The following is a 24,651-nucleotide window of genomic DNA, read 5'->3' on the forward strand; positions in this document are numbered from 1 at the left end:
ATCCTTTTGAATGTTTCTAAAGGACAGTGAATCGTCTTAGGCTCTATTTTTCTCAAGTTGCAAGTCATTGCTTAAGCTATTAACATCACATCACTTAAGTGACTAATGAGGGTAAACTTGGGTTGAGATTTTATATCCATATGACTTAAGCCCCAAAATCTCAAGCATCACACACTATCAAGTTTTAAAGTATTTATTCAGTTTGTGTGACCTATTGGTTAGTGCACGATGTCGGTTATAGTATAATCAAATGAGTGTTACTGTGTCCACAAGGATTCAACAAGTATATTGATAGTTTGTTTTTGAGTTTTTGGATTTAAAAAATATTGATAGAAGTATATATTATATAGATTGAGTGAAATAAAGTCTATAGTGAATTTAATCTCACCCGCACCATTACTAATCTTGTCTATGTATACAAATCATTTATTATCCTCAAAGTGTTATTTAAATGTAACTTTATGTTCATTTTGGCACATAGAACCTAAGATTATCAAACTTAGTATGACCCCAACCTAACTGCTTGAATGAATCACTTACAATAAGATCGGGACTCTATAACCAACTAAAGTCTTATATCTATTCCTAACATCTAGAAGCATGACGAGAATTAGTTAGATCACAACTTAGAACCAATTTCCACTCAATCCTATGCTAGTGAAATAAGACGAGTGACCGGTTCATTCAACAACAAACACAAACTAATTCAGAAATAGATTGAATGAAAGCATAATTAAATATCTAAGAAGTATAAGTGTAAATAATTGTAATTGATTCCATTCAACCTCGACACGAGAGAATTCACCTATTAATAAAATATTGCAATGCAAATTCAACAACATCTAAACATAATATTTACAATGAAAGTATATCTCTTGATCCCCCAACATTGTATTCTACTCTACTACTACATATCTAATCCTCCACTCAATGCCTAAAATGAGACATGAGGTCCGCATTAATAAACTGTTCATGGCGATGCCCAATTCCAACTTTGGCGCTTAGTCGCAAATGTTTCATTCTAGATCTTTCCAAAGGTGGGTGCTTAAGGTTTCCTCCTCATCAGAGTTTTCTTAATTGTCTTTGTGACGCTCAACACCGTTTCTACCACCTCATTAATCACAATTTGTCTAGAATTGCATGATTATAATCCAATTTCTCTAATTTTCTACCTAAACTCTCTTTCGATGCTTAAAGCTGCAAAAATAAGCTAAATAAGAATGAATTAAGTAAGCTTTAAACAAAATAAAAATAAGATAAGAACTAAAATTATCTCAAAATTCACTTAGTTTAGGAACTTATCACTACATCCTACTTTAGATCTATGTTAGTCCTTAAACAAATCACAAAATCAATTTGTAGACAATGGTTCGAAATAGCTTTTACATTAGTTGACTCAAGAACTCATATCAAATCTTAAGGGATTGCTCATGTATTAAATGGTATTCATTCAAAATACCAATATACAAATGCAAAATCATTACATAACTTTGGTTTCTTATTTAAGTTTAAGAGATCTTCCTCTCATGAGTGTTTCACTCTTAGGCAACATTGCAAGCTTTCGCTTAGTTTTTTATTTTTGTTTTAAATTATTATATATAATTGAGTGACTAATACATCAATTGAGTGACATAAGACACTTAGTACAATTAAAGCACACTATTTGAGTATCACTTTAATGACAATACATCGTTGATATTCAACTAAAAAGTAAACCCAATAACGAGAACACAACATTTTTCAAAGTGTTATTGTTCATTTATACTTTCAAGTTTTAAAATCACTATTGCTTTAACAAATACATACCAAAAACATCCATACAAACCAACAGTACCATTATAGAAGTGCTATGATTCTCGTATCATCAAGTTTCATGTAGAATATTCATTAAATCAATATTTAAATTTATTATATGTAATATCAACTCCCATTGTTTAGGTTGAAGTGTGTTTTATCTAACAATACTTAAAAATCACTCCAAACAATCCAAATAAGCACCTAAAAATTCATTCCTACATTAACAGTAATTCCTTTTTAAACCAACATTCGAGGAGAAGAAAATAATCAAAACTTCTCCTTATTAAAATCAATATCTAAGTTCATTTTGCTCTATTCCACAAGCTCTTCAAAACTCTGATTTTAAAAAAATACACGGTCAAAACTTCTTTTATAATTACAAAGAATTTTTTTCTTATACTAAAGATTTTATAATGAATTTAAAAATAAGAAGTCATATTTAATTTATTTTAAAATTTATTAATTAAATATTACTATATCTTTCATATTTTATCATTTTCTAATTCGTTGGTACATGTTATTTTGAATACTTGATATGTAAATAGTATAAAACATCAACCTATACAAAAGTAAAAAAGGAAAAATAATGGTGGAGGTAATTTTATCATGATACATACATAATAAATTAGTTTAATGGGCAATATAATCGATCGTTGTCACAATGTTTATATCAATATTTTGATATTACAAGATTAAAATACATGAATTAGCAATTTAAATGACATCACACATCAATCTATATAATAGTAAAAAAAAATTGCGGAGGTGATTTATATATTCATAACAGTGTAATTAGTTTTATTATGGACAATATAATCCATCATTCTTAACATTTTGATATTACAACAATTAAGATGAATTACATGAATTAGTATTTTAAAATAAAAACGATGGAAGTTTTTAAAAATAGTATGGGATATTAAATTTGAAGTACACAGATTTTTTACATCCGAGTCCGTGAGTGAATAATGGTGGGAAACACTACGTGTTTTTTGTCTTGCTTCATTTATATGTTTGCTTCGGTTATAAGGGAAATGCTAACGAGGTGGCAGAATGTGAAACAGACCTTTCAAGAATGAGTGGCAGTTAGTTTTCATATGCATCAAAACAAATGTATTCTAAATAAACATCACTTTAAGATATGAGTATTGCTTTTTCTAAATTCTCAATTTCTTTGCATGCAAAATTAACTATTATAAATATGAATGAATAGATACATATATTAGGTTTATTTGGTGGTAAACAAGTAAAAGAGAAAAGTTTATTGATGCATATATTCTCATATTTCACAAGATATAAAAATAATGTGTTATAAATCATATAAATTTCATTGGATATTGAATTTCTAGAAAGCTTTATATTTGAATTAAAAGTAAAATGAATAAGTGAAACTAATTATGCATATATATGAAATCGACTTATTATATAAATATATTTTGGGATTGATTAGAGAAATGATTTATATCTAGGATGTTATTTTTATTTGAATATCTTTTATGTTGTTGGGTATTGAAATCCATTAATAAGATTTGGTTTCACCTATAGTTTAAACTATATATAAATTAAAATATCAAAGTGATGAGAAATTAAAAGAAGGTCTTACAAATAAACTATTTCACGAACAATTTTTGATTTCTGATCATCAAAAAAATGTTTAGGTGTTGCGGTTAATCATCCATTTATTTAAAGAGTTAAAATATCATTATTGCACTTTTATAATAATTGATTTTCTTCATTACATATTATGTTATTCTAACCTTTAATTTTACATGCATAAAAATAATGATTCGTTATGTATTCAGTTTAATGAGAAGTAAACCAAGTTCCTTATTCTTACTAGTGTTGGGTTTATTGAGGATGACGTTTTTTGTGAGTTACATAAAAATCAATAACATTTGAGCCAACTATATAAGGGATCGACACCACTATTTATCCAAAACCTTAAGATAATGAGCTAATGTGTCTTTCACCTTTATATACTGCTCTACTTTCTCATTTTTGTCCATTGTGAGACTTAGATTCACACTCCCAATAACTAGGACTATGCATTTTTATGTTAGCATTGATGATTTTGAGCATATAGTTGTATTTTTTATTTGTTATAAATAATAACTATATTTACTTTCAAAAATCTATTATTCTATTACTAATTCTTGCGAATAAAACTGTATTTTTTTTTTATTAAAATAGTCTTACTTATTACAGCAGTAGTTAAACACAGATAGTGCAAATAAGAACTAACTAATATATTGTAAACTACAATATTAATAACTAAATATACTATTAAGAAAAAGCAATTAATATTTTCTTATTCCAAGGTAACAAATGAACTGAGACAGAAAAAGTATTTCAACTGTGACAGAAAATCAGAGGATTTAAAAGGTCTATAATGAAAAGAATATATTAGAAAGAATGCATTACAGATTATCATGTTGGTACTTCTCTCGTAATGTAAAATTCATTTTATTTTAGTTATATTGAATTTCTTTAATTCAAATAATGTAATTTACATTTTAATTCACTAAGTAAATAAATTTAAAAAGGAAATGACTTTGTGTATTCTAATTTTCTAATTAAATATGAAACTATTGTTATGTTAAGAAGTAAACTTTAAGCTTAACTCAATCGACAAAATCGGTTTGTAAAGTGAGGTTTGCACCTACTTATATGTTATAAATTGACCTTATCTCAAGTCAAGGTAGAATTTTCAACACACTCCCTCACACTGAGGTATATACATATCGAACATGAAATTATATATTAATAGATGGTCTGATAACTGTCCGATAACGAGTGGAGTAATGTGTCAAACAAATAATAAATATCGTTAAGATGGACTGTAAAATGATTCTAATACTATGTTAAGTGTTAAGAAGTGAACTTTAAGTCTAATTAAACACTTTCAACATGTTTAAAAAAAAAAAATATATCAGCGGATGTAATGGAAAAAATGTCTTCATGAATTTTAGTAATTTCAAAACAAAATAAAACGAAATGTACATTATTATACTTTGAAATTATGCGTGAAGATAAGAAATAAAAAGAAATGTCCAGTGGTACATTTGTTCACAGTTTTTTTTGTTGAATATAATTTGGACATAATTTCCAACATCATTAATTATTTGAGTATAAGCGAACTCCTCCTTGCAAATCTGGAACCTTGTCTTTCTCTGAGTACAAATTTAACATTCTAATATTCATAAATATGTCAGAGAAAAATCAAATACCTACATGCAACCAATTAATCTCCTGAATTTCCACAGCAATAAAAACATTTTTGGATGTGTAAAAGAAACTAATGTATATCATTAAATATATCATCATTATTTTTTTAATGTTTAAGAATTGAAATAAATGCCAAAAAGACGAGTTAATAAATATACATTTGAACTGAAGCATCCTTGCTTAAATTTCTAACAACTGAAGCATCCTTGTTTTTGTTACTTTAACAAACACTTATATTTTAATAATATTGTTAAAACCAAATGTTGGTAATGCAATATTCTTTTTCCGTACTTTAATTAATAGTAAAATTAGATCTTAAATTTACTCGTAAAACACGACAACAGTTTTTAAATAAAACTAAGAACTGATAACTTAAAAAAAGCAGTTTTTATATAAAATGTGATGTAGGGCATGATAGAAAAGAGAGAAAGAGATTAGATTAGAAGTGAAAATCCCTCGAGATGCTACATGCAAAGACCTATGTGATTAGACGTAAATCGAGATGTTAGTTCCTAAATATGCCGAGTTTACAATAAACCTTGATGTTTAGTGGTTATGGTGAGTTCCTTCAGAGGCTCAAGAAAAAGTGAATAACGAAAACTCATCATCTCATGCAGCTGCAATAGAACTGCACTGTCGGATCAAACCTCCCTATGTCAGTCTTCATTGAAGTGTGTGTTTATCTCTCTCTCTCTCTCTTCTCTCTTTGCAATGGTTCAAACACCGCATTGGTCCAAAACCAACTCATAAAAAATGCATAAAGCAGATGAATATAGTATGATTGTATGCCACTCTACTGTTATAGAGTCCAAGTAGGTGATGATAATAAAATATAGTAAAAAGCTTGTTTTTCCACTTACAAGCCAAGCCCTATGCTATGCTGCTACTGCTTCTTCCCTCGAGTGGTATTTCCAAAGCAAAGCAGAAAGACAAAAACCGCAGGTTCTTTCTTTCATCTCTCTACATATCCATTATTTTATTATTTTCAGCTCTTCTTTTTCCTCTCAACTGTCTTGTCTCACTGTCTTTTTCTCAAGTGCTCTAACCCTTCCCCACTGTCTTCAAAACAAACTTTGCAGGCTTGTTGTCAGAGAGAGCCTTCTCTCTCTCTCTATCTCTCTCTCTCTCTCACACACAGGTATATCTGCCAAAGATATAAAGGAAGCAGGAGAGGACACTGCAAAAGCTTTTTTAAAAACTTGGTCTTTACACATCCATCACACCTAACGAAGTTAATTAGCCACATAGTGGTCACACGCTAATATTAAGCCAGAATTAATAGTGGTGGGTTCTTTCTTTATCTCTCTCTCCATGGACTTGCATCTGAAGCAATGGAGAAACCAGCATGAGTCAGAGGAACAACATTCTACAAAGATGCCAAAACTTCTCCCTGAATCCCATCAACAGCCACAAACACAATCATCTGCCTCTGCACTCCCTTTGTTTGTACCTGAACCCAACAGCAAAGTCAGCACCCTGTCAGATTCAACATTACCAGCTACTAACAGATTTCCCAGTAAGATTTTTATTATCTCTTTTCTTCCTTTTGGCAGAAAGAAAGTTTGATTAGCTTCAGGCATTAGTTGCTGCTTACTTTTCACATTTGCTTCTTCCACTACAACCTTACCCACCTTTCTTTTCTTCACCCCACTCCCCCCTTCTTTGGCTCTTACGTTTTCTCTCTTTTTTTTCCCTTTCTGGGGTGGTCTCCTCTTTATTACACCTGTTCAGGGATGGGGAGCTACTTCAGCTTGTCTCAGTGGCAGGAACTTGAGTTGCAGGCTTTGATCTTCAGGTACATGTTAGCTGGTGCTGCTGTTCCTCCTGAACTCCTTCAACCAATCAAGAAAAGCCTTCTTCATTCCCCTCACTATTTCCTCCATCACCCTCTCCAACATTACCAACCTGCTTGTAAGTCTCTCTCTCTCTCTCTCTCTCTCTCCCCCATCTTTATTACCTCTCTCTTTTTATATTCTCTACTGTCATACACCGTTCTCCAATACATTACGACATTTTTCTCGTGCTTTGTGACCATTCAACTTCCCCAAAGACCTTCTTTTTAGTTTGTTTTTAAATCAACTTCCCCCAAGACATTGATTTACTTGATTAAAGGAAAAAATAGTTTACATTTTGGACAAGACATACTTGTTGCATCGGTGGTGGTTTCATAGCCGACCTCTCGTGTGGAATAAGGAAGATGGTTGTGTTACAGCGACCTTGGAAACCCAATAGGAAGTAAAGAATGATGTAAGACAACCAAAAGCTATAACTAGGAACCTGTTCAAAACACATCCAAGACCTAAAATACAATGACACTGATAAGCCCAACAGTAAATTTCAAAATCTTTAAATGTATAGAATGTGGATCACTTGAGACAAAGGCCAATGACATCACCTAATCTGTATGGTTATCTTATGAGCGGAATAAGGTTTTTTTTATGTTATAACTTATTGCATCATCGTCAGTGTTAACTATTGGTTTAAAAGTGAAGGGAAGAGTTGTGTGAACATGTTTTGTTTGTTGGATCAGTGCTGCAATCTGGGTATTGGGGTAGAGGAGCGATGGATCCAGAGCCAGGGCGGTGCCGGAGAACTGACGGGAAAAAGTGGCGGTGCTCGAGGGACGTGGTGGCTGGACAAAAGTACTGTGAGCGCCACATGCATCGTGGAAGAAACCGTTCAAGAAAGCCTGTGGAACTACCCACACCAAGTAGTGCTAATTGCGGTGGTAGTGGTGGTGGTGGTGGAACTCTAGGACTAGGTGCTTCATCTTCCATTTCTTCACCTCCGCTAGCTACTGCTTCTCTGAAATCCCCTTTTGATCTTCTTCATCTTAGTGAACGGTAATCTTAATTCCTTAATGGCTTGGTATGTCTTTGTTTATGTATGTGGTTTGTTAACAAGATGACAGCCTAAGGGTTGTGTTAAGATTTTAGTTTGGACTTAATAATTATGATATGAGTGTGTAATAATAAAAGGCAACTAGCGAGTGAGGTTTGTTTTGGAAAAAGGTTAGTTGTATGTGAGCTTTTGATCTGAAATATGGTGGGGTACACTTTACTTGTGTGGTTTATTTTATTTCCTTTTCTGTCAGTGTCGTTTCTGAGATGAATTCATTGACGTTGAAAAAGTAAGTTTGAATTTGATGCATTCGGATTTGAACAAGTAATCTAAGGAAGGAGATATATGCTTGTGACTTATTGTACTACTGCCTAACTCGGATAGGGACCCCAGTGAGGGTATGGCCACAATGTCTCGTACTTGGGAAATAAAGCAGGTTATTAGAACAAGATGCCAAGTGGGATCTATATGCTATTTAATGTATCTCCAATGTAAAACACATCAGGAAACAAAGGAAAAAAGGTCATACATTTTGTTTCTATTACTGTCTTGAAAACGGGTGTCTCTAAAACTCAATGATTAGGGTAATAAATAACTAACCAACTTTTTATTGAAAATAATGAAGGAAACAGAACACTAGTTTTCGATTTTGTTCCTTAACTGGTATGCATCTAATTTGGCTTTTTAAAAGAGTGAAAGGACAAAAGATGTTATAATTCATTAAGTGCATGCCAAAGACACTAGTTTAGATTTGGCAGAAATAATCCCCAACCGTTCTTTTCTAAACTAAATTTAGTAATGTTTGTGTAGCTGTGTTGGACGACCACAATTTATAATTTTGTGACCGTTTTGATAGAAAGGCTCAAGTTGATATTTTTGCTGTCTTGTTACTGGGCCACATGTAGCTCTTCTGGGACCAAGAATGAAGACAAGAGCTTGTTTGAAAATGAAGATAATGTGGGTGGGGATGGCAGAGCAGGTGGGCATATGCTGAGGCATTTTTTCGATGATTGGCCAAGATCAATGCAACACTCTGACAACGTTGAAAACAATGCTGCCCCTGCCCGGATAAACTCTTCCACATGTCTTTCTATTTCTATGCCCGGAAATGCTTCCTCAGATGTCTCTTTGAAATTGTCCACTGGCCCAACAAATGAGAATGTCAATCTCCAGTCGGACCAACTGCAGTTGAATTGGGCCGGAGGATGGGCCGGAGGTAGTCAAGTGGCTTCAATGGGTGGGCCACTTGCTGAGGCACTCAGATCATCTACTTCAACTTCATCTCCTACTAGCGTTTTGCATCACTTGCCTCCTGCTTCTGGATCTGAGACCAGCTTCGTTACCACCTGAAGTTACTTTCTTCCTAGCCCAATTAGTTTTCTGCTTTTCTTTTGGATTAAGTTTCAATTTTGGAGCATTATTGGACAAAGGTGTTATATGTTGGTATCCTTCCTATGGAGTGCTTTTCTTTCTTTGTGTGAAATGAAAGGATATGGTCGGTTCCTGGTTGCGTCACCTTTCCTATAATAACTCACACTGGATTGCATATAACACTCGATTCATCTTCATATGCCTTTGTCTACACAAAAACTATTTCAGCTCCTAAATTTCCCACTAAGTAATAAACAGAAAAAATTGAAGCTCATGTAAGTAAGATGATTCAAATACAGTGAAAGCAACTTATATTATTATTTGCTTCTTATGCTCAAAATTTGAAACAATGAGAACAGCTTTACTTGCTCCGATACCCCTAAAATGTTTGACCAAAACTGTTTGACCAAGTCGTTCTCCTTTTAGTGATGGGAGGAAAAGAAACCAAAAATAACACTTGGGATCTTAGGAAGCTGACTCCAAAAGGAATTATATCAGCAACTGCAATTGTATTTTTGTCATTTGTTTAACCTTAGTTCTTTGTTTCACCTTTAATTTAATGAACTAATTATTTTGTCCTTTAGTTCACTAAAAACAGTTATAGGAATTTAATTACTTTATTCAGTCTTTTATCTTAAACGGTGAAATGATTTTTCATCTTGTGGAATTGCAATTATTAATTAAATAATTTTTATCTATGTATTAATAATTAATTTGTATATTTTAGAAAAATAATGAATATTCTAAGTCATAACACACTTTAGCTGTATTAAATAACTTCTAACTTTATTTTATCTATTTATTATAATTAATTTTCCACTTTTATTTTATGTTTTGATGAACAAAAACCTAATTTAGTTTAAGTTACAAAAGTTGTATTTAAAATTTATCATTTAAAAAGACTTAACCACTTAAGAAAATAAATACTTAAATCTTATTTTTAAAATATAGGAAAACGCAACTATAATTATTAAATTTAATTCTTATAACTATAATTACTAAATATGTGGAAGACTCGTTCAATATAAAAAAAAACCATTACATATATCAGGAACCAAAGATAAGTTGAAATCAGGAGACTTCCCTAGAAAAAATTAAAATGATATTAAGTAAAAACTTTTGTTTTTAGAAAATAAAGTTTTCTTAATCACAATTTCTATTTAAAACAAAAAAGGAAACCAAAGTCATCATCAAAAATACAACTTTATAAATATAAAATAAAAAAACAGAAATCATGATTTAAATGACGATGCGGACTTACAATTTGCTTAAAATTACTGAAATCCATAAAAATTTTGCACATGGATGCAGAAGCCTGAACTCTTGGGATGGAAAGTCTAAGCACTGAACCCATTGGCCATTGATATTTCCTTCTGGAACATTAGACCGGAAATGATTTGCTGTTGGTCGTGAATATAAACTATTCTAATTTTAAAAAATAGAAGTTGAAAGGAATTGAATGTCCAACCAACCCTTCTTAAAGTAAGGTAATTATTTTATTTTCTTTTTTCCACCACTTATGATGTCTTTATTACACGGATAGGAATTGCTACAACTCAACTTTTAAATATAAAGGAGACAGCTACCGAAAAAAGACCCCAAAGCAAAAGTCAGCCTCCTGCAAAATTTTCCACTATAAAAGTCCCTTTGAAGCCTCTAACTCTTAGGAGAGTATACACTATGGAGATTGACATTTGAGACTCAGGTGACTGACATTGAATCCTAAAAAGAAAAAACAGAAAGATGGGTGTGATATGCAATTATTACCTAGCAAGGCACATGTACAAGATTTCGAGTCAGTGTCCTGCCTCACTAAAGATTAACTAGCGCTCCCACTTATTCCACTTCAAATATGCTTCTTTGGTGTTTCAGTGTCGGTTAAACAACCAGATATTGGTTGGCTAGTTTCACTGGGGATTTACTGCTGCCATCGTGTACTTGTAACATTTGTCCCAGAATCTTCTTATCAAGGATCAACTGGCTCTGGTTCAGCTTCATCTGCAAGGGCTGGTTCAGCTTCATCTGAAAGGGCTGGTTCAAGATCATCGTCGTCGTCTGCAAGGGCATAAACTGCTGCTGTTCTAGAAGGTGCATAGACAAGAAAGGATCGAGGTCGGTCATCATACCATCCTTCCTGTAAAATCACAAGAAAATTTACCGGGATAGTCAAAACACTAAAATCAGGTCTGCAAGAGTGTGAAAGAACAAGCATAGGAAAATACAAACTAGACACAACACAACTAGAGAAGTCTCAGACACAAGTTTAGAGAAGTCTCATACATTAGTGAAGTACTCAGCAGAGTGGTTGAGCCTATTGAAGCCACCAAACAAGGCATCATCTGAATCCAAAACAATCTGGACAAAGGAAAACATAATCCATTATGAAACAAATTCTCTAACATCGGAAAAGAAAAGGAGAAAATAAAATTAATGTTGGTCATAAACTATGTATGATAGTATCCACTACATGCAGATGTCATACCTTATATTTCCCAGGGGTTGAGCAGCCAACTCTGTAATCTGAATAGCTGTTATGCCAATGAAAATTGAAGACAAAGACGAGGTTTCCCCTTTCAAAGATTATAACTTTGTCACCTTCATTTTTCCGTGAAATATATTGGTGTTCAGCAGTCATGAACTGAGACAAAAAATTAAGTACAGTTAACGAACATAGGTTAAGTATATTATTGTTATTATGATTATGAGGTACTACAAACTTATGTTTGTTATCTCTAATGATGAGCAATTGCCGTAAAAGATTTCATTAGGATAATTCATTGACTAGGAAATAAGAGACATAAAGATACGAATGCTTACACCAAACTTTTCTTCTAAAAGCTGCATGGCTCGATCAAATTCTTGCATTCCTTGATATCTTAAATAATCCGCATCTCCCTGATTAAGCAATACAAGATTAATTTTGTAACTTTTGAACAATGAATTATTTTTTCTTCTCTATTCCGTTAATAAGTATATGGAAGTTTTGTTTGATGTCAAGGTAATGCATGATAGAAAACAAAACAAAACATATATTTTGATGTTTTGCCTACAAAACTAAGATTCTATCAGGCAATGATTCATCATAATCTTTATTGGATATTTCAGGAAACTAGTTTCATTTTCTTACTCCATGTCCATGTGTTTAACTGTTAACAACTTCATTTGATTTTCGTAGCATGCAATGTTAGAGATGTTCACATCACAGCCAATTCATATTAGTTCCTCCATTACTCCATGTATTTCAAAGGTTCAAATATATTATATTCAGTAACTGTCACTAAATCAGTTTGGTGATTTTCAGGAAGAAAGAAACATGGTCTACATTTCGATGAAGAGGGATCCATACTGTTCGATAACAGTTTGTAAAAAGACGGAAACAATCTACAATAGCAAAGATGCAAACAATCAACAATAGCAAAGATGCAGAAAGAGAACAACTTTTCCATAACCACTGCTTATACTCATGAAGACAATAAAAGCAAAACAAATAAAATAAAGACTAATCAACCAAGATGACAAGATGGGAAGACAAAAAGCTAATGAAAAATACGAATCATTACATAACTTAATCTAACTGCCACCAACAAATAAAATACTTGGAACTCAGAATATTTGAACAAAAATTGTCCTGTAAAAAATACATTAAGCCTAAAAGAAAGAATAGGGATGAAGAAAGAAAAAGTTGCATGGTACTCATTCCTCTAATATTCAAACATGTATAGAAAAAGATCAGTATAGTTTATAATTCATCAATAATATGATGAACACATTTTGCATCAACGCAGTGCTCATCTAACTGAAATCTTATAATAAATAAATACTAAATAGTGGTAATATAAATTAGTAATTGCACAGGTCCAAGAACTTACCAAGTCAAATCTTCGCCTGCATTTATCATAACTATAGTTGTTCCCTGGAATTACTGAGCCATTAGGAAGTTGTTGTTCACCCCTTGGAAAATCAATCCACTCTGAACAGAGCAATAACGAGTGAGAAAAACTTAATTTGAAAACTTCAAATCCAACTAGTCATGTAATTATTGAATCTCTACAGAATAATGTTTTGGTAATCAAATATGCTTACCAGGATGGCCAAACTCATTCCCCATAAAATTCAAATACCCTTCACCACCAAGTCCCATGGTAATAAGCCTAATCATTTTGTGTAATGCAATACCACGATCTATACGAGGTGTAGATGGCCTGTCTAACGCCATGAAGTCATACATATCCTGAAGAAGGCAACATAATATTAGTAAAATATAAATGTTCAGTTGCAAACTGCATTCATACACTTTATACAGCAGAAACAAGTGTCCTTAAATGATTCAACAGAAGCAAAGAACCAAAAGAATTCAAGAAACAGCCAGAGAGTTGGGCCATGTTATATCTCTAAACTGATACTCAACATCAGAAGCTGATTGCAAATGCATACGAGAAATTTCCATAAGATTTATAATAGTCAAGTAATGTAAATAAGCACTTCAATTCATCATGCAGTTTCAAATAGGTGAGAAACAATATATAGAAGAAACAAACACCTTGTCCATCAACCAAAATGCAATTGTCTTGTCACCAACCAAGGCCTGATCATGACTCTCAGCATAAGCTACACATTTTTCCAGCCATCTTCTGTTTGTTAGTGTGTGGACAATATCACCCATTTTCCAGTCCTCATCTTGCTTCCTACACACAAAGGACAGCACTGAAATCAAACATGGATTTCTTTTCACACTAAGATACAATGAAGCTCATCCAAATGGGTTTATAACACAATATGCTGTATCTGTGCTCAAAAGTAAAGGTTACTTGAGAATCTCAATCCACTTGTCTGCAATGGCCATTTGCAGGCGATAATCAAAACCAACCCCACCATCTTGTGTAGGAAGGCAGAATGTTGGCATTCCACTCACCTGGAAATGGAATAAAATTTGAATTGTCAACTGCCAATTTCATTGAGTCATATAGAGGGTTCGAGTTCAATCATCATACTGTCTTTTTTCTTTACAACAGTTACACAACCATTTATACTTGACCAATGAAAGTCAAATCAAGTTCAAGAGTTGACAACTACTCAACTCCTAAAAGCAGTTTGAATAAAATGTTGAAGTTGTACATTTATTTAAAACTTTCAAGAGGATAACATACATCTTCACCAATGGTAACAGCCTCGGGGAAGAGGCCATGAATGAGATCATTAGCCAGCATCAGGTAAACCACAGCATCAACATCAGTTGCCATACCAAAGTACTCACTGTAATTTCCAGTGAATGCTACCTACAGCAAGATCAATAATACAAAAGAAAAAGAAAAAAATGATTGAGAAAGAATATCTAAGTGAAACAGAATCCTCTGCTTCAAAGTCTAACCACGGGTAGAATATATTTCATTAGTTGTTAAAATGGTAAAAATCAACTTTGTTGAAATTGCTAACACCAAAGGAGACTTCTCAATTCAAAGTTCAATGTTTTTAGTGGGAGTAGATGATAGGTGAAGATCTACATCATTATCTAACTGTACAATCAAACCATTTCAGTTAAGCAGGTCATATTCATTCTCATGATACAACACTTCTCGTGCATCCATCAAATTGTACAAGTTACATGGCTTTTGCATTGTTTGCGTCTAAAACCAGACCTTGCAAGGCCACCAAGGATGCAAGGAATGGGCTTGTCACACAAACAAAAATAACCTGGAACTGTTTTTCCTAATTTTATAAGTTTGGCTTAATTCCATTTTCAGAATATTTGACAAATTCAAATATCCAGAGTAAGAATAAGAAAACAAACAAGCTCACCAAAGCAATAAATCTGTCCAATCATATGCAACTTTCTGATAAAAATCTAATGGTATTGATAATTTCTCCCTTTTCTAATTCAATTGGCATTCTAATAATAATCCTTGAACACTTAACCAATAACAAAAGTAGCAAAACTAATCTTAAAATACCAAGAAACTTAAAGGCCAAACACAAAATCCAATTAGAGTGTACCTGCAACCCATGATGAGTGTACATCATTGATGTAACACCATCAAATCGAAATCCGTCAAACTTGTATTCATCCAGCCACCATCTTGCATTTGAAAGTAGATACCTTAGTACCTAAAATAAGAATTAAAGTCAGTCACTTACTATTCTCCAAAAGGTAGAGAAGAATCATGATGAAAATATTATCATAACTAAGCCAGTGAATTCTGTGGAGCCAGCACTTACTTCCCAGCTTCCATAATTGAAAAGGCGAGAATCCCACATCCAATGATAACCTCGTGACCCAGGATGGAAGTAATGACTATCAGTTCCATCAAACATGTTTAGGCCATCCAAAGTATTATTTGATGAATGGCTACATTCACAATATATTATTTTCACAATCAGATCTAAGGTTGTAGGAATAAAACCTTAAAAATAGTATCATTGATGTAATGAAAATTGAGAATAAGGTTAAAAGGAAAGAAATAGAGATATCAACAAAATAAGGAAAAGAATAATATGTATGAGGAATAGTCTTTACCTGTGTACAATATCCATCAGAACAAGCAGACCTAGTTCGTGGGCTTTGTCTATTAGAGATTTAAGTTCCTCTGGAGTTCCAAATCGGCTGCTAGGTGCAAAGAAATTTGTGACATGGTACCTGCACCATGCACAACACTATTAGTACAATCAAACCATCAAAACTAAGAAAAACACTAACTTATTGAGAAACCAGAAATATAGCACACAAAAACTGCCGGCTGGTTGTTATATTATGAATCTCATTGGGACAATCAACAATTTGGGAGCAAAGGAAAAATGACAACAGAAGAGTTGCAAAAAGCTGGCATAATAAGAAAGAAAACTGAAAAGTTACCCAAAGCTGGCATAATAAGAATGTTCTTGAATGGCCATAATCTGGACAGCATTATAGCCAAGCTTTTTAATGCGAGGTAGTACATCATCTCTAAAATTGGCATATGTGTTGATCATTGGCTCCTGCACCACATGGTTCACAATATTGTTGATGGTAGAAAAAAAACTGAAACTCCAAATAGACACTTTTCTTGAACTTTACAGATTTATCTCTAATCCTAAAAATGTTCAGTAAAGAACTAAGTTTTCTTTTACAAGATTTGAAATGTTGTTGCACATAACCACTAATTCATTGAGCTTAGCTTTTATGATAAACATAGCAGTTACTAATGCTACTTCTGTGAATAATAAGATAATTTCATATTGACAAACATTAAAAGAATTAGGACACAAATAACCATTTGCAGTTTTGACATTTCTAGATAGGTTATATTTTGTTTGAAGTATGATAATCAAATTAGAGAGGGATCTTGTGAATGTCTTTATGTAAGCCTAGTCGACATCTACTATTGTGAACTCTGGAAAGAAATATAAGAAATTGATAAAAACAAAACAGATCATTGAACAGTTTTAATCTCAAATGGTCCTTCCTTTGTTACAAATCTTCCAAATCTCTGAATGAATTCTTTCACCCTTCTTCAAACCCTCTAACCAACAAATTATCTTCTCTAACAGTTTCTAACTAATATTCACTTTATTTTAGCTCCTTGCAACACCAACCGGTTGAAATTCAACCATGATCATAAGGTTGAAGTTCTGAAATTCAATCCCAGTTTTTCCTATTACCTTTCTTGGTTGGGAGAGCTGAAAAACACCATAAATGTGGATGTGTTTTAGGATGAGGTCCTGGATGGTAAGTGCCTAAATTTGCTTGAGGACCAACCAAATAGAGATCCTGTCCTACTTTTAAACAGTGATTTGTTTGCCTATTTGAACATGTCCCCTTACTTGAAAAGTTGACCCCAGTTGGTAGATTTGTAATGTCTCACCTCCCTTTTGACAAGGTTGGTCTTGTCTAATTAGGTCAAGAAAATGAGCCATCATAGAGGAAATCATGAAATAAGAACTTTAACACTACCAAAAAGCTTAGCCTATAGTTATACAAGGAAACTTTTGGTTAGTATGTGACTAGTCTAACCTGTTCAAATATGTCAATACACGAAATAAAACAGCAAGTAAATCAGCTACTATGCAGATCTGTTCAAGTAAATATTGTAGAGAAATTATAAGGGAATAGATAAGATGGAAATAAATCAGGGATTTAGCTAACCCTGTTGTCAGTTGCTAAGAAAATTCCCTCCCATTTCCTAAACTTCTAACAATAGCAAATTTAGTTTTGGGTGGTATCTACTTGATAGTGCAATCCTATTTGGTTTCTTTTGCATAATCACAATCCAATACCCAGTCATTAATAGGATGCACTTGACAAGCCTCTAATGGTAACCACTTGTCTTTTCAGAAGTAGACATGAAAAATAAACAAAAAACAGAATTAGTAATATGCTAGGAGGAAGAGGGAGGCTGCTATCAAACATGTTGGGAAAGTGAGTTATGTCATATGATCTTTGGTCAATCATGATTAAAAAATGACAAATTTAAGTTGTTATAGATAATTGACTTTCAAAAAAAGACAATACATATAGGAAAAGGAAATAGATGACTTACTGATTTACATACAAAAAAAAAAAGAAAAACATGATCTTACCGGACTACTCATTCCAACATGTGACTCGTATATTCTAAGTGATTTTGGTCTCTTTGGCTGTGGATGTTTGAATACATATTTTTCCTGTAAATATTAAAAAGAAAAACTTAATGCAGAAGTGCATGGTAAAAGAATTAAACATAACTGAAATTATTGTTATCAACAAATATTTTTATTTGATATACTAACTAAACTATCTTCAACATTATCCTGCATTTTGCCACCTATTCTCTATTTATATTTTTTAATAATTAAAAAGAGAAATTACTTACATCATTCCTCCTAATGTAAGAAAAAATTGCAATGACTTAAAAATACTACAAAACTGCCGACATCGTTGTGGTAGATCAATTCAAGCTAAAGATACAATCCTAACTCATAACAAATGTAAGGGAAAAGAAATATCTAGATTTGTCATTTCTGTCTAAGTGTAAACTAACATGTAAGATATCTAGAAGCTTACCTCTTCTGGGGGATCATAGTATATTCCGCTATATGGAATTTCACCAGGAGCCTGTACAGAAAACTTGATCCAAGCAGGAATCGAGTCCTTGACTCCAGAGGGAGTATCCATGCGGATCTACAAATATGATTGAGATATTTAGCTAGCTCTCACACTTCACAGAGAGAATACTAAGAGACTTAATTCAAGACATCTAGAAATTGTTTACATGTATGATTATCCAAGTAAAAAGGTTCTCTAGCAAAAAAAGAATCTGCAAGTTTGAAAATTATAGAGGAGAACTTTTTAGACATCCCATGTCACTTGTTAGTGAGTTGTGATAAAACCAAGAGCATTCTTCTTCATACTTCTGACAAATTTTATCTCCTTTCAGAGTGTAATTCTTCTTAAAAAGAAAAGCACTAATTGAAAAATTGTTTAAGCACCAAATATGAGGAACCAGAACATACATTTGAAAAAATACTCATTAGTTATGATATAAAATTCCCTGCCTATATGAATACTCAAACAACTAAAATATAAGTTATTTATTAGATAAAGAAATAAAAATAAAGACAATCAAATGAAGACTATCTAGATCCATCAAATTGTTTAGGAAAAAATTTACCTTGACCCGAGAACCATGAGGAATTGGTGGTGAACCATCCACATTGTTTGGCAAAAAAATCTCCCAAACACCAAACTCATTCTGTAAAGTAAAAATTACAACATTTAAAGGTTGCTAATAGCAAATACAATTGTCAACTAAGTTCAAATAACACTATCTACAACCAGGGGGAAAGAAGGTTAGATTCTAGGTCAAACAGAGGAAAGAATACAAAGTTGAGACCGCAAGACGTTCAACTTCTTATTTACACATAAGGGCTTATTAATGAAATAAAAAAAAAAGTACATTAAAGTTCACATGTATGAACTTTGAAGACCAATGAAAGATAACATACCCGAGTCATTACATCAGCATTTGAATTCCAATTGTTGAAGTCTCCAATTAATGCTGCTGACTGAAAAGCAATCAATACCATCCATAATGTTTTGGAGAGGAAATTAAAAGACAGCTATATATTGTGTCTTCAAGTAGAGACACACTACACATACAACATCCAATTGTTAGCAGATGTCAGATGGCAATGACGGACAAAACAACCATGCTGGCACCACCATTTGATAACATTGATCCAAAATGGATTTTCTCCAAACTTAATAAGAAAATACAGAATCATTTAGAATGGAAAGAGTCAGAAGCTGCTTAAATCATAAATTAATGGTAGATTATTAATTAGGTCTTTCCAATTTAACCAAATAACTGCATTTTCACCTTCAGGTAGCTAGTGCTTATCATTACACTGACAATCAGTTACCACAAGTAGATTCTGTTCAAATTTAACCACATTATGAACGAGAAAGTCTCAGAGCATAATTCAATCAAGCAATATAGAGAAGTCCAACAAGTCCTAAATTAACTCTAACATATATGAACATGTTTTTTTCTTAATTCTTACATATTCAAGTAGGCTAACAGTCAATGCAATACGTGTGATCGAGTGCAATGAAGAACTACTATAACACTCTTACCAAATGCATAATTAAGCAGAGATATATTAAAATTTAACTTCAAAGAGACTCTACCAAAGAGGCAAACGTGCTCCAAAATAGTAATCGTACACATCAGATCAAACACTATAGATGCCTCTAGGAGTATTTATATCTTTCTTTTATTTTTTTAACTTTCATACTAATACAGATACGAATACCACAGTCATTACATAATTACAGAAATAATCATATAAACAATGAATGACACTGCAAAATAATTTCAACCAAAAAAACAAGAAGCACTGCTAATACCAATAATTGACTAGAAACATACCTTAGCTCCAGGTGCCCACTCTCTGTAAGTAACACCTGTTGCACTGCAAATAAAAGCTTATAGTCATTAAGGACCACATTGATCAACTAGTTAGGGTGTAGAAATATGGGCATAATTTCCCTTTTTATGTACATTTATTGTTGCACCATTAAGATCTGTACTACGACAATCATTACTTAGTCTGGGTGTAATTCAGTAGTGTATTTCTATGATTTGTTGGCTGTGGTGGGAGGTCTGTATGGTAAGGACATTGTGTGTCGGTTTATTGTAATATCATTGACTTAATACTGTATCAGGTCTTGGTTTACCTTGAATGACTTATTTAAGTATATAAGTGTCCTTTTTTGCTTAGCAAAAAAAACCACCATTACTTAGTGTAAGAAATTTCACACTAAAGGTGTGATTCACTGAGTCTATTACTTTCTCTCTCCTCTCACCGCCACAATCTCTGTTTTGAAGATCTTAAGTATGATCCTCACCATGCAATTCTTGTTTGCCATTTCAATCTAGCCCCTTCCCAGATGTTGGCCTCTTACAATTTCCAGTTACTAATATTTATTATTAGTTGGATTGCCTATTAAGGTTTTAACAACTCTAGCTGCCACTTGCCAGATGACTTCAATTCAAGGTTCTTCGATTTGTAGCATTAATCAATTATACAAGTCCTCTTAGGGTATTCAATCTAGTCTATATTGTTTATTGATCAGCAATAGATATATTGGATTGATGTATCTATTTATCATCTCAATAATGACATCAATAATTTATCAAACAATGTTATGTGTATGTACCTGCGTATGAAGCCAAATTTTTCATAGCCACGAGAAAATGTATCCAGACCACCTTCATACTTGTTAATTTCATCGTGCAATCTTTTGTATTGTCGGAAACTGTGAATTTTGAAACAACATTTAAAACAACCACGTCAATTTAGTTACAGCACAGTAGGTAAAAAAGTGTTAAAGAAGAGATGTTAGAGTTTTGAAAACCAGAGGGTAATCTACGGAACTTTGTTGATAAACAACCTATACAAGCATAAAATTGAACATTGATGCCTAGTATTGTAATTTGTTGGTTTCAGTTTTGAACAATTGTTGTCAACTGACAATTGTACAGCTGAAAGCTGACAACCCATTAAGATTTGATAGGCAGTTATAGTAGAGAGAACTTTGTAACAGTCTACTTAGAGACTCCCCCTATTGTACTCACATTGTTTGATGCAAAAGATGCTCATTGGGGTTAACTTACCGGAAATCAAGATGCTCACGGTGGGCTAGCAAAGATGGATCAATCTCATATATTTTCTGTCCAGCACCAGGTCGGGGAATGGTCTTAGGTTTAGCTTCATCACTTGGTATCTTTACTTTCTTGCCAACAGATACCACCGAACCTAGCCCACCTTCAATCTGTCTGTAACTGGTATCTGCTTCACTAATGCTGTATTTATCCTCATCTTCCATTGTTAAATCCTCTAAATTCTGAAAAAATTAAAACATATATTCAGCAAAGACTTGGTTGAAGGCTGAAGATCCATATGAAAACTTGGTTGAGTTAAAATAAATGGACAATCTAGAGGACTACATCTAAAAAAATCATCAAATAGGTCTTAAGTCACATTGAATAAGATAAAATCCACACCACAATATAAGTGGTGTTTTGCATGATTTGGGACAAAAGCATGATAAAATATGTTCATTAGAAGATTTGAAGTCACGCTGATAGAATTTCCTAATGCACTATGGTTAGGGTTTCAAATGAGGTCGAACATGTATTTGTCTAATCTGAGACAATAAGACTCCTAAAATAGACTTCACATCTCAGAAATCTTCTAAGAGCAGTTTTAGCTACAGTCTAAAGATCATAAGCACACTGCACATACTAATCAGCAATGATGACCCGAAAAACAACATTTGTACAATAGCATTTTCCTTTCTTTTTCATTCACATTAGTAGAGTTTTTATATCTTTTTTCCCTCCATCCCTCATATTCTTTCTTGCTCATAATTACAATCAGCTATGAACCATATGGCAGAAACTTACCTAAAAAAGCACTGGTTTTGCAACCAAAAATGCACAAAGTTTTCATACATTCTCCAGATGCATTTGGAAAGAAAACCACAATCCAAATACAAAGAATGGCATGTGACAACAAAACACAAAAATAATTATATAAACATATTTGATATGGAGTAAGAGAAAAGTACATGTGCATCCTCTGAGGTTATAACAGGAGTTTCAAGTTGCTCTGTCAAGGATGCAGAGTTATCTTGATCTTGAGGAATAAGAACCTTATCAGATTCAGCAATTGCAGAAGACGGGGAATCAGAATCATGAGAAGATTTTACGGCAAGGATTTTCCCTGAAAGTACCCACAAATTATATCACTGAGATGTTTTAAATCCAATATTGTAGATTTATCAGTGCCATGCACAAACTAGATTGAACTTTGTGTTCATCCAAAGTAAAATAGATGTACAACATTATTTCCCTTTCCTATTTTTATTGGTATCACTATGATATATCAGTAATTTAAAAAATCACATATCAACATTAAATCAGTTTCACAAATCAAATGAAGCCAATTTTGCGCTGCATACGGTTTGCCCAATCATAGCCATTCAAATTACAGATCATTTCTCTTTCACCATCAAACCTTATACAGTTGCTTCAATCATTCAATTCATATTCTGAAAACAAAGAGTTTAGTAACGGGATTCAACTCTAAATTTTGCAAAAGTTGAAATACTTTCACCCAAATTGCAACCCAAGGAAACATATTTTGTCTAGAGTGAATCTAAAAGCCCGACCTTATTACAATAGCTAATATTTCTTTCTGTAGTTACTAAAATGCCATGCATACTTTCAAATGTTCGGTTTATCAGTTATACCAACCCACAGTGGCTTCTCATATTATAGAATTCAAAGAATGCAGAGTCTAATGGATACAATTATTACAATAACAGTTGAAATTTCACATGCAAGCACACAAATTATGATTTTGATTTACAATTTAAGACAACCAAAGTTTATATTCTTTCCTTTATCAACATACGACCAACGAATCGTGAAAACGCACATATACCTTAAAATTCTCCCAATAGAGTAATAGTCATAAAAGTCGTAAAAAACTCGATTATCTCAGTTACTAACACATGCATCCACGGTCAGAGAACAGAGGTCAGAAAACAGAGCTACACACTAACATCTTTAATCTAAAAATGCCCCGAGATTGAACACGTTATCCAAGTCTAACCACGAAGTAAAGAGTATCAGCAGAATCTGTCGTTTCAGCTTCACCAGGTTAACACTCGCTTCTAACACGAAATCAAAACCAAACAAACAAGTTTCCGCCTTTGCATGTGTTTTAACATTCAAGAAAGCAAACAACAATGATAAATATATTATTACTATTATTATCATTAGTTATAAGAACAACCATAATGATGAAGAAGATAACAACAAAAAGAAATAATAAGAAACAGTGAAATCCAGAATTAGCAAGTACTACTCACATAACTCCACAAGAGAGGAATGTAACGGAATCGTAAAAGCATAAGGCTAAAATGAGGAAGGTTTATTACGAGAGAAGTTGTTCTTTCTGAGAAAAACAGGAAGAGACGCTGCCCTGCGATCGTCACGGAGGCTGGAGACGTGCAGCGAAGGAACAACCGGAAATCGAATTCCCGAGATGGTGTAAACCATCTTTGCCTGCACTTAGGGTTTAGTCTTTGATATTTAGGAGAGAAGAAGTGAATGTTCTCTCAGAAGCAGAAGAACAGATCCAAAAGTGAGAGTGTGCTGAGTTCGAGGTGTCGAGAGAAGCGTGACACTCTGAGAAGGAGTGATATTATATATAGTAATAATGTATGAGTTAAATTCTGAAATTTATTTAAACAAATAATAAAGAAAATGAAATTGTACGGTGAAGGGTGGCGCTATCTGCGTGGAGGTGACAACAAGACTGCGAGTGATGCTGCTACGTGTGCTTGTTTACAGTCCAAACAGCATGGTAATGAAACTTATGGGGCCCACTGCTCTTGAATTCTGATCGTCCATCGTCTTCGCCAAACGAATAGCACTTGGATATGAAATGCTTGGCTATGGACGCGCTTCACAGATATTTTCCTTTTTGTTTTTCTCTTTTCTCTTGTATGTTGTCCTCCTTTCTATAGTTTAGGAAAAGGGAAAAGTTTCATGAATGAAATGTTAAAGGATCTTTTGCTTTGTGGCAAGTATATGCCTTGCCTTGCGTCCCCTTTTTCAAATCATAAAATTAAATACTTTTCACTACTCCTAACAAAAAAAATGTTCCAAAAGTGCATCTTAGATAATATATCATAAATACTTATACCAAAATTATTAGGAAATCAAATATTATTACTAAGAAATGGCAGTCTGTAAATTCCTCAAATTATTTTAAGGGTTCTCGTGGAGTGAGCCCCGTAATTAAAATAAATTTTAAGTTAGATTCTGGAGATCATCTGTTATTTATGTATGTATTATAATACGACAGGTGACTTCTGAATCAACTAATAGA

General features: G+C 33.0%; 2 protein-coding genes across 2 annotated transcripts; one reads left to right on the forward strand and one right to left on the reverse strand.

Moving 5' to 3' along the window:
• The first annotated feature begins 6,126 nt into the window (after window positions 1-6,126).
• On the forward strand, window positions 6,127-9,449 carry GRF3 (growth-regulating factor 3). The gene is made up of 4 exons (XM_047320886.2): window positions 6,127-6,538; window positions 6,754-6,933; window positions 7,553-7,865; window positions 8,769-9,449. The coding sequence occupies exons 1-4, from the start codon at window positions 6,334-6,336 to the stop codon at window positions 9,211-9,213; spliced, it is 1,143 nt and encodes a 380-aa protein (XP_047176842.2). The 5' UTR covers window positions 6,127-6,333; the 3' UTR covers window positions 9,214-9,449.
• Window positions 9,450-10,696: 1,247 nt separating this feature from the next.
• SBE2.1 (starch branching enzyme 2.1) lies at window positions 10,697-23,942 on the reverse strand. The gene is made up of 22 exons (XM_088114963.1): window positions 23,696-23,942; window positions 22,319-22,473; window positions 21,363-21,592; window positions 20,906-21,004; window positions 20,115-20,157; window positions 19,189-19,248; window positions 18,855-18,935; window positions 18,248-18,364; window positions 17,785-17,868; window positions 16,082-16,203; window positions 15,746-15,865; window positions 15,448-15,577; window positions 15,226-15,336; window positions 14,382-14,510; window positions 14,043-14,146; window positions 13,775-13,919; window positions 13,318-13,465; window positions 13,104-13,204; window positions 12,052-12,129; window positions 11,717-11,872; window positions 11,515-11,589; window positions 10,697-11,368 (listed from the first exon to the last, which is right to left on the reverse strand). The coding sequence occupies exons 1-22, from the start codon at window positions 23,814-23,816 to the stop codon at window positions 11,201-11,203; spliced, it is 2,577 nt and encodes an 858-aa protein (XP_087971089.1). The 5' UTR covers window positions 23,817-23,942; the 3' UTR covers window positions 10,697-11,200.
• Window positions 23,943-24,651: the final 709 nt, after the last annotated feature.

Source organism: Vigna umbellata, chromosome 5 (assembly GCF_029865625.1).
Source record: "Vigna umbellata cultivar VRB3 chromosome 5, Vumbellata_1.0, whole genome shotgun sequence".
NCBI classification, from domain to species: Eukaryota; Viridiplantae; Streptophyta; class Magnoliopsida; order Fabales; family Fabaceae; genus Vigna; species Vigna umbellata.